At 43.9% G+C, this 10,817-nt stretch overlaps 1 protein-coding gene across 2 annotated transcripts; it reads right to left on the bottom strand.

Moving 5' to 3' along the window:
• Positions 1 to 210: 210 nt before the first annotated feature.
• On the bottom strand, positions 211 to 9,914 carry LOC144142880 (uncharacterized). Of its 2 annotated transcripts, none has more exons than XM_077674704.1 (5): positions 9,863 to 9,914; positions 5,075 to 5,166; positions 3,529 to 3,706; positions 1,629 to 1,770; positions 211 to 584 (listed from the first exon to the last, which is right to left on the bottom strand). In XM_077674704.1, the coding sequence occupies exons 2-5, from the start codon at positions 5,157 to 5,159 to the stop codon at positions 483 to 485; spliced, it is 507 nt and encodes a 168-aa protein (XP_077530830.1). In that variant the 5' UTR covers positions 5,160 to 5,166; positions 9,863 to 9,914; the 3' UTR covers positions 211 to 482. The 2 variants fall into 2 exon arrangements, with proteins under 2 accessions (XP_077530830.1, XP_077530829.1); XM_077674703.1 differs by lacking the exon at positions 9,863 to 9,914 and adding an exon at positions 7,022 to 7,310.
• Between the last annotated feature and the right edge of the window lie 903 nt (positions 9,915 to 10,817).

The following is a 10,817-nucleotide window of genomic DNA, read 5'->3' as shown; positions in this document are numbered from 1 at the left end:
TCCCTTACCTTGTGCTTGTGTGATGCCCATTACAACACTCATTACCGATACTTTTTGGTTATGATTCTTAGATCGTAGCACGTAATCAGAATTGCGTTGCCCAAGATTTCACTTCCGCAAAATTATGGGAAAATACACCCCAGGTATAGATGAATACAGGAGCATGGGCTGGTGACTGGAGTGGGATGAGTAATGAAAAGAGAATGAGAATAAAAGAAAATGAAACACCAGTTTATTTTTGCACATTATCTTAAGCCATTCACTGGGATAAAAAACTGCAGAATAGATAATTCCTCCTGGAAATCTGCTCTTAAAGGTTTAGTTTGTGTCCAGCTTTCTGGGATGTTTATTTTTCACCGGTGAAGCAAGCAGCATCGAACCAAAATGTCTCCGCTGCGTAAATTGCATTATAAGTTATTTTCGGACTGCTTAAAGATACACCCTTGAACTTGTGTATTCAAGTAACAATATTGCTTCCGGTGTTAAGCTGTCAATAGGCGACGTGCGCTGAAAGAAAAACTCTGGCAACTTTCTTGCGTTCCTTCTTCGTGCACCGTAATTGTATAGATGAAGGTCTTGTCAATCTGTAAAAAGACAGCAAACGAAACAGATTTGAGAAAATGTTTTCTGATGTAAGGCGTCGTAAAAACTAGCACGATAAAACTTGACTTAAAGGAAATGTGCAACACTTCCAACAAACGCATTCACTCTTCCTTTAAGCTAATAGTTATCAAGAGCATGAAGCGACACTCTGCGAAAGAACTGAGCTGCTTTCAAAGCATCGGTTTTACAAATCTCATTGCACTCTAAGGAATGGACATTGCACGCATCTCGAAGCCAACAGGCTTGACATTTCGTATGAACTCCTGAAATCCGCTGAGAACAGTTCCACCAGTATTTAAGAAGGGCCCAGAAGCGGAATTTGATGAATGCTTTTAAAGGTAAAGCCTTCCGAGGTGGCCAAAGACAGCCGGAAGCCGATTTGGTAGAGCGCCAAGATACTGCAGAACAAAGATTAAAATTGGATCCCTTTGAAATACATATTTGAGCAACATGTAAGTGGTACTTTAGAGATTTCATTGCAGGATTGCTCGGTGTCTGCGCTTCGCATTACAAAGACTCGTCATAATCCACTGCGACACTGCGGAGCTAGGCTCGTGCACCGTGTTAGGCTTGATTCGGGACACGCTGGCTATCAGCCGAAATCCTTTCCGAGAAGGTTCTTCTACGATATCAAGTACGGTACCCCTCATCATCTATTTTTATGTGGGAAGTCGAGATATCGGGAGCTAAGGGGAATACGTTTCTGTGTTAAAGTCGCCCGAGACCTGCTCCTACCTGAATATATATGCACATGCACATAGTTCTGCAAAAAAGTAAGGTTTTAAAGACCACGGGAAAAAGCATCAGGATGAGGAAAGTAGTGCTAATGGTGAAACAACAAGGCAGTGTGCGCATCGGCCAGGGGATTGGAAAGGGGCTGTTCTCTCCTCTATCCGATAGGTGTTCCAACGTGGGTCCCACCTTTGCTCAGGCTTTATATATCCCAAGTAGGCAGTAAGCTAGGAAATTTTGCCATTGCAGGTCACGTGGCAAAGAAGTATCGAGGTTAGACGGTGGCCACTCACCCTTGTGTGTCTTTCAAAATTAGGCGGCACTGGCAAATCGACGCTCATTTCGTAATCACCGGCCTCTATAGGGCAGGCACCATTCCACGCGCTGGACAGCTGTGTTTCAGTCGCCGTTTCCGGGTCGCAAAGGTTGTACGCGCTGAAACGCGGGCACAGAGCAGCTTTGATGAAACTGGTAAATGTGAAACATTTCATTTACGTAGGGCGGTTTACGTCGGTAATTCACCCTATTAAATCACCCTTGTAAATCAACTCATGTAAATCATGTATTTACATAGGGTGGTTTACTACTGCGAAGCAGACTAGCAGCCTCATCACTCAATACTACCCTTTGTAAGGAAAAAATTTGGGCTCCAGCCAATCACTATGCTGCTGCATGTGCTTTCTCTGTTTACTTGCCATCATGCGTAAGTTAAAGCAGAGTCCTTCAAAGCATTGAAGGGCTCTGGTAAAGTAAGCACCGGACTGCTGCAGTTTCTTATATCTCTAGAAAGCCTGTGCGCAAATAGCATTGAATGCTTCGTGGTGTGATGGTAAGTAAGATAGGAAATACTTTAAATTAGTCTCGACTGCAAACAGATTACGGAAATTATGTAGTACGGGCGCAGTATTGATATGCCCATTGAACGATTGGATCCGCGTGCGTTTAACGTGTCGAGTGCTGGCTGTGTGTACATTATGGACAGGTCTACAAAAGATGTTGACATTCGGTTTTCGTACAACAAGCCTACAAAAAGGGCAGGTGTCAGGGAAGGGAGCAGAGAAGTGGCGTGGTCACATCCGGGTAAGAGTTGGAAAAGTTTCCGGAGCGACACCAATAAGCCTACGGAGGAAGCGGTTGGCCCCATGCGGTATAGGAACACGTGTGGTGAGGCATGTCTTTTTTTATCAGCGGAAGAAGAAGAAGACAGAATATGCTTTGTTGGGGGAAACCCATCTTTTAAAGCTATTGTCGACTCTACAGCAAATTCTCCGGGCGAAGCTTGCTACCACTGCCAGCGGTCTGCCGAAATAGGATGGCCACCCATTTCTCCACTTTTTGAACCAACTCACTGCTGCCCTTTTCTCAATAAAAGTTTTCGACAACAAAAACAATAAAAACGTGTCGCCGTTGTTTCGAAATTGAGCACCAGTATACAGACACGCGAAGAACCGACGGGACTAGCGCTATTCCTGACTGTTCTTGGTGTTTGTTGCGCTGAATTTTAAAAAATCAAATTAACTCGTCCACAATCAAATATTAATATGTCAGTGCTGGCTTTTGTAGAATTGGCGTGCTGTGGTCTGTTCATCCATAAGTATTTTATCTTTGCGACAAGGCATACTTTACAGTGCACGCTTAGATTGTTCGCAGCAGTGCCGACATTGAAGCAAAGGCGAACGCAAAGACTTCACACTGGCATTCCATAGTTTTCATGTTAGCAGCTGACCAAAGTCGGTTCGCGCACTTGCAAACTATGTTCATTTTTAGAAAAAAGCAACTTCGCAGTGCAAGCTAAGTTTACTTGAACTCCTTATATTAACGTCTTTCTGCTTGCCCATCGGGAACTTAAATGACCCTGTTGATCCGTAGCATTACTTTCAACAACACTGCTGGCCTGGGTTATGTACTTGGGTTTTGCCTGAAAGGCACACAAGGTCCCCTTGGCCGTAAAATATGTTCACCCTTTCGAACAGCGCTAGTGGTTGGAGAAGTTATTTGCTCATATATACTCATGTACCTCGTTTTACGTAGAGGTTGTTACAGATAAGTCCTTTGGCAACGTTACGCTCACCGTGTTACGCTCTCAAACATGACGCTCATGGTATGTCGATTTCTCATGAAAATGCGGGTACAAACACAGGTTGTGTTAATTAGTTATTAGTTAGCCATATGATGATGATAATGACATCTTACCACGGATCTCCACTTCGTATGCAAAGATCGCTAGATGTCGGGGGGCTCGTGATCTTCACTTTCAGCCACGGGTGCTTGTCGAGAGTCTGACTTATCGTGGCAGTGAAGTTCGTGGAAAGTCTTTTTTTGGGTTTGTCGTACGTTATTGAGAGTTGCGAGATGGTGAACACGCTTGAGTCTGGGAAAAAGGAGAGGAAATCAAATTGGAGTTTGGGTACCGGTGCCACGTCGCCGATGATCTAAAGTCAATGGGAAACGAAATGGCTTTATTGCAAATGTTTAGGTATTGCACTCGTTAAGTTTGTATCGTGGTCGGAATTTCGTTTCTTATTATTAGCGCACTCATCGCCCAGAACTCCAGACGTAGGAGGCATTTGTTGGAGAAGCCAACCGTGCAGCCCTTAAGGGTTCAAGCTGCAGTCCGAATGTTCTTGATACATAAGAAACAAAACTGTGGGGGTCGTGAAATTATGAGACTAAACTGTTTGTAGAGAGATTTCTGATTGAGGTAGGCAAATGAAGTGCTGGAGTAGTTAGAGTGAAGGGGAGCTGTTTCTCATACTGCTACGCTTGTGCTCACCCAGACAACAAGAGAGGGGCTCAACGTCACGTAGGGAACAAGCCATTAAGCGTTCAGTAAGCAGGCAGCAGAACCACCATGGGTTCCAAAACACGGTGGTATGACATCAAAGCAACGCCAGGCTAGAAAGGCATACCATTAGTAGCAGATAGCTTTTTGCCTTGCTAAAGTCACCCTTCGGAGCAATACGTTTTTGAGAACTGAATAGGCTTGCCAATGCGTCCAATACGACAGGTCGCTGAATATTTCCGTATTCACAAAAAAATAAACATTCTGTTGAGGTATGTCGTGATATTGATTGACTGTAGGGTTTAACGCGTAGGCGGTTCACCGGCGATGAGGCGGGGTGTAGTAAAGCGATCCAGATTAATTTTGACCACTTGGGGATCTTTGACGTGTGCCGAAATCTCGAACACACGGTCGTTTTTACTTACCGCTTAAGTTATAAAAGCGGCAGCCGTGGTCGGGAATAGAACCGGCCTTCTTAGATTCGGCAGCACAACGCTAGCCGCTGAGGCACTGCTGCAGGTATATTTCATAATATTCAGTTGTAATAAATTTCGTGACTTTTTAATTACCTACTGCCTATAAAGGTGGCACGGGAAACCCAGCCATAACACCGTTGGATCCGTCATGAAGTGGCGGGCGGTGTTATCGGCATCGCTCTGCGCTTAGAAAGCGGTGTTCAGATCCTGCCTTTAGAAATTCGTCAATTTCTTTTCAAGACGGTTGGGAGTATGTCCACGCACCCTAAAATATGTGAGTGTAGGTAATGTTCCGTAAAGAGAATTCCACTGCTATTACCAATAGTTTTGTGGTTGTCTCGCCCTTTTTGTTTCCGTTCTGTGTAGTTTGTTGCAGCCTTTTTTCATAAGCGATGCCTGGTGGCCTTACGTTCAAAAAACCTTGAAGTTCTTGCCAATTCGAAACGGCCGCTGCTCTCAAAGTTTAAGACGATAATCTTACCAGAACATGATGTCACCTCAGGTTCAAGGGTCACCGCCCACGAAGCGGACACCAGAGCAAGTATGATATACCCCGTCACGGCCATCTTTCACCTTACAAAAGAACAAGAAGAGCTACATTCATTGCGGGAAGTTACAAGCCAGGAACTGTACGTCGCATGTACTCTTTTTGCACGCGCAAGTTGGATTTTACAATGGCTGCGCAGAACAAGATATGTGCATGGTTAACCGGATGCTTTTCAGGAAGCATGAATGTAGTGTCACTGGATTAGGGTACAGAGTATCGGCACTCTTTTCTCTTAATGTTCCGTGCCGCCGCCATGATCATTGGTCAGGTCGGATCCTGTGACATTTGTTTATATTGCGACGCAGCAATGTTCTACGCAGTAGTATGACCACATTACCAAAAGCAGCGATAAGCTCCAACATGAACCAATGGTCTTTCACAAAAATAAGAACGCCGCCTTTCTTGCCGCAAGGACTAGTAAAAAAACTTCGTTAAATTAAAGAATATTATAACGCAAAACGAACGAAAAAGCAGCGTTAGTCTCAGTGACAACAAACGCAACAGAAAATGAAAGGACGGAGAGGGCAAAATTGAAAATTTCTTCCTGTGTTTTTCAATACTTCGAATACTAGAATGAGCGATTCTAAATAAGGCTTCTTCGTCGGTGGAAAGAAGCTTGCGTGTTCGAAAGTTCAGCGCTCAAAGGATGTGTGATTGATTGCTGAGCTAACCTGACTAGGTCAAGCGTTTTCCGGATGCGAATGGTAGGTGCTTAATCGAATTCCCTGTCCAGCACTATGCTGTTTCCGGCCGACATAAACATGAAATTACTCTCCGTGTCGTTTCGCATGCCATTCGTAAGCAGCCCGGGCAGGAGATTGCGTGCATTCAGCCCCTTCTTTTACCAGGCCAGTGAGCACATAGCCAAAGGTCAGAAGCTACATCAGCAGTATCATAATCAAGATTTTGAGGCATACGAACTAGATCCGTCAAAGAATTGAGAAAGTTTTTGACTGAATGCTATAGAAGGCAGGGAACCTCAAAGTTGCTAGATACGGCATACGGCATACGGCAACGGCATACGGCATACGGCAAAGTTGCTAGATACGGCATACGAGCTAGATCCGTCAAAGAATTGAGAAAGTTTTTGACTGAATGCTATAGAAGGCAGGGAACCTCAAAGTTGCTAGATACGGCATACGGCATACGGCATACGGCAATGGCATACGGCATACGGCAAAGTTGCTAGATACGGCATACGAGCTAGATCCTTCAAAGAATTGGGAAAGTTTTTGACTGAATGCTATAGAAAGCAGGGAACCTCAAAGTTGCAAATGATAATCTATTGTGTGAGGCCATTGTGGTGAAAATTCATCGCCTCAGCCAATTCCTTGTGTCCTGTTAAATGAATTGAAAGCGAGCGAACCTTGGTTTGGAGCTAAAAAAAATTGAGCGTCATCATCGTTAACAGTTGAGACTAAGGTATCGTATTGTGCTGAGAGATGGTAGGAAAACCTCATAACTTTTGACACAGATTGTGCTATCGCTTAAAATTCATCCTTAACTGTACTTGAATCTGCTACTCTTAATCCGAGTTCCTGAATGGCAGTCTGAAAGTGGTCAAAGTTTTCATTGACTCTTGAAAACATTTCCACGAATGAGCCCTACCTCGGATCAGAAAGCGTCCTTTCTAGCCTCCCGCTTCAAATTTGCACTGCTTGCAAAGCCATGCCTCTCGCTTCATTAGAGACATCTCGGCGAAACTGGTTTCCGTAACTGAGTATTAGCTGTTAAACGAGTGAGTCCTTGCAACAAGTACCAAAGGTGAAATTTTTCTTTCTGCAGGTGACAACTTTGTACCAGCAGCCAATATAACAGACGTGGTGGTGCAGCTAGTGGCAGATCAAACAACGCAGTCTGAAGAAAGGTGGAAAAACTCACCCTCTAGCAAAAAGACAGAGTTGAGTGTGTGCAAAGGACTGCAGCGGACTGCGAAAGTTTCTGTAGGTTTTGTGTAGAAGTCAGTCGACCCGAGACGGCACTCCGGCGATCTGGGGTCGTGGCTATCGCAGGCTTGTCGAACACGTCAGCGGAGATAGTCCCAAAACCGCTTGCAGGGCGAGAAATATACGTCTCCACGCCCAGAAGTGTGTCTGAGAGCAGCAGACGATAGTGTCCGAGCCGCAGAGGATTGGTTCGATAGAGTCCTGGTGTTGATTTCAACGGTAACCTACCAGTAAGAGGGAAGCGTTGAGCGGAGGCAAGGTACTGCAACGGAAATTTATTTAAGAAAGGAATTATTGGAAATTTATGCACGCAAATGAGCCAAACATAGAGTGTTCGCACGAATAGCGTGAACCTGCATCCATGGTATTATGCCGTATTTAACGCTTTCACGTGGAGTGTGTAACTGTCCAGAAAAACAAAGGAAAATTGGTCGAGTATCACTAGATGAGTGCAAATACATTTTGGGGGGAATAGGTCAAGAAATACGCGTTTTATTTTTACTGCTTTTTAAAATAATTACCTTGACATTACGGCGCCTCATAAAATTTTAATTCGGTGGTGTTATACTTCAACTGTAAAGTTTCAAAATTCTCCGGACGATTTTGGATTCCACGTAATACTTTCAATTCTTAGCTTAGTACGGAACACAAGCCTTTCCATAAAAAAAGTTTCACTAACTATTTCTGTTTTCCCTGAATGAGTAAGTGCATCGATTTGCCTCCAGGAATTTTGTTATTATTTAGAACTGTATAACTATGTCGAAACTTACTTGCTCTCTAGGAAAAGCGACCACACACGAGTGTGAGCAATTTTTGCCCCGAAGAAAATATTTCACCGAGATCTAAGCTCAGGCAAGGTATGCCGCCTGTCTCAGTGAGGCAGGCAGTTGTTAAGGTATAGTAAGTGAAGTTTTCGTCTGTTTAAAAGGATGCGTTCAGCGGAATTTGTCAGAGACATTTATTTTACACGTCTTGACTTTACTATTTTTTTCAACAAAAGGTGAAATAAGCTTTAAAAATCGCACTTTGCTGTTCAAAATTTTTTTACGTTACAGATAGTAGGGCGGTGAAAGGCGTGGGTGTGGAATTCCCGATTTCACTTTTCTGCCATTTTCTGCGCTATCAGGCAGCTGTTGCAGGCTCCAGCTGCACACTAATATGTAGCATTTTTAGGCTGGGCAGCCGGGGCTGTGGGTGCTCGGAACGAATTTTCAGAAGCTGTTTTTTCTGCTGCAAAAAACCAACAGCAGCATCTATGTGCATTCCATAATATGGAGTCTTATAATAAAATATATATAGGCCAAACCCTTCGAAACTACTACCCATGGCGGGGCGCTTCATTTAGGTGAACAGTGCTGAGCACACAGGTAGGCACTGAAACATTTAAGGATAACACTGGCACATAAAAAATTACAGGGATCTTTTAAATAAATATTTATGCTTCATTGCTCTTTCGAAGGCAATGAATAACCCGGTTTTCATGAATGCGTTGAAGAAAGTTAGGATAAAAGCTGATGAAAAACAAAACATATACAAACACTTCATCGCCCTGTTCAATTAAGCCAAACACGAGAGAAAAAAAAAATGCGGAGAAAAAATAAGCTGTTTGGCGTTGTTGGCTCTAGGAACGCCAACAAGTCCATTTGACTTGGATTAAACCGTCTATTCAGGATGGAACAAAAAAATACAAAAAAGAAACTGTCGTGGCCTTCCGCTGATTGTATGAGCCGCGCTACTGACGTAAGCGACGCTATGTGACGCGATCCACTGCTGCTAGTGACTTTGCACATTCCGTGCTTACGAAAAATTCATAATAGGGTGTAATATTATAGCAAAATTATATGGAAAATTTTTTAATAGGGAAACTACGAGACTCCGCCTGGTAAACTGGGGACGTTCAACTTGACCACTCCGGACGTTACCACAAAATGTTGCGCCTGTGTAATACAAAACTTCCACTACTTCTGTTTTCAGTATTTTGCAGCAGCTTAGCATTTCTCCGTCCAGTAGGATCGGTGGTGAGCAGCAAAACATCTCTGATGCAGGAAAGCCACAGTACATAATCACCTGCTTTAATGCAAGGAGTATTACTAGGGTACCTGAGAAATATATAATTTTTGCGTCTCCACCGCTTGTGCACTTGTGTCTGAATCGCCATACTGAATGAGCAACGGAATGAGCTAGTGCTGAGTTTCCAAAGAGGAAGTCCCTTCTACCACGCCTTTTTGCTTGGACAATGCGAGCTTCGAGGTTCTGCCTCAATTCAAGCCGATATGCACCGGTAACTATATGGAGAAACGCTTGTTATTGCCTGTTTGAATAAAAAATGATGGTGTTACAAACCTGCCTTGACACGATGGACGTCGGCACGGGAGCGCGTGTTTTATTGGCTCCTTATAGCTTTGTTGGAGGCGGACTTCGTTCATAAGTTTACTGTGTGTCACATGACTGCCGTGTGGGCTGTTTCTTAGCTATCACGAGCTGCGTGAGAAATGCGTCCAAGGAGAAGGAACATTTTTCTTCCGGTGTAGCAAGTGTTTAGAAGGTAACGAATGAACATACGGAACATTTCAAACAATGGCTTATAGTCCTGGTCGCCATCGGGCTGCATGATTGTCCGTGCAGATGTAACAAAGTGTGCAAGTTGATGTAATGGTTGAAGTTGCACGTTTGTACATTCTTTACAAGTGGTGATAGCTTTGTTTCTGGATTTTAATGCTCGCGGTGAATTTTGAAACACCACTCAGTGCATAAAACTAAGAAAGCACAAGCTTACCGTGTCACGATGAGCAGACAGCGTTCAGCCTCACAAGCGGCTACGAAGCGTCCGAGTGGCTTTTGCTAACAACGGCCTTGCTCTAAATACTGCCAATGTGCTGCCCGCAGCCGCTTGTCAGACAGGAAACAGCTTTTTTTCTTATGTTCATTTCTAGATAAAACTGTCGTACTCAGTGTCGCAGTGTGGTTGCACAGTTCAGTTCCTCTGAGCCTACACGTGCTGCAATGAGGTCATACTGTTCTGTGTGTGCCTAAAAGGAAGAAAAAAAGCAATTCGAGAGTGAATAAATGGCTGTTCTTCCCAACGGCCGTGTTCTGAGTGCTGCAAATATGACATCCACAGCCGCTTGTCGGACAGGAAACAGGGTTTATTTTTATGTTGTTTGCCAAAGGGAGATACTGAGTGCAGCACTGCTGTCACAGAGGTCGCCTGTTCACTTCATCTAACTCAGGGCGGGCTCCAATTAGGTCATGCTGTTGTGTCTCTCGTTAAAAGCACGAAAAAAATCAATTTGTCATTGTACAATGTCGCTGCAGGAATCTATTGTAGTGGGCACAAAGATACGGTGCTTTTATTGCGGCCTATACACTGTATCTCGTTCTGCTTGCAGCATGAATTAACATTTTTTGGGGTTTTAAAAATTTGCACAAGGAATCATCCCTTGTCAAGCTGAGGAGGCCTGACTTTCACATGCGGATAATTTTTTGGGATGGTTACAAGCCTTGAGCAATCAAACGAAACATTCCTAACAATTTTGACGAGTAGAACGAGTGTAGATTTGATGCACGGTTTCTTGCGGTTACACCTCTATAATATGTTTCGCCATGTGTATACAAGAGCATTAGGTACAGGCTGGCATATGTCTGGTAAGAATAAAGTTGTTTAAACCGTGCAACGCGTTTTCTTTCGCGCCATTTCTTGGCACGTATGTGGAATATGTATAACACTGTTC

Source organism: Haemaphysalis longicornis, unplaced genomic scaffold, assembly GCF_048455015.1.
Source record: "Haemaphysalis longicornis isolate Haplotype H1 unplaced genomic scaffold, Haemaphysalis longicornis Haplotype H1 scaffold_6, whole genome shotgun sequence".
Lineage (NCBI taxonomy): Eukaryota > Metazoa > Arthropoda > Arachnida > Ixodida > Ixodidae > Haemaphysalis > Haemaphysalis longicornis.
Note: the sequence above shows the minus strand (reverse complement) of the source record. Positions and strands in the feature narration are given on the sequence as shown.

Coding starts and splice junctions, on each gene's coding strand:
- LOC144142880 (XM_077674704.1), bottom strand. CDS start 5,159: ATGGCCGTGACGGGGTATATCATACTTGCTCTGGTGTCCGCTTCGTGG. Junction 1,771..3,528: donor ATACGAAGTGGAGATCCGTG/GTAAGATGTCAT, acceptor CCCGCGTTTCAG/CGCGTACAACCTTTGCGACC. Junction 585..1,628: donor ATTTTGAAAGACACACAAGG/GTGAGTGGCCAC, acceptor GTCTTTTTACAG/ATTGACAAGACCTTCATCTA.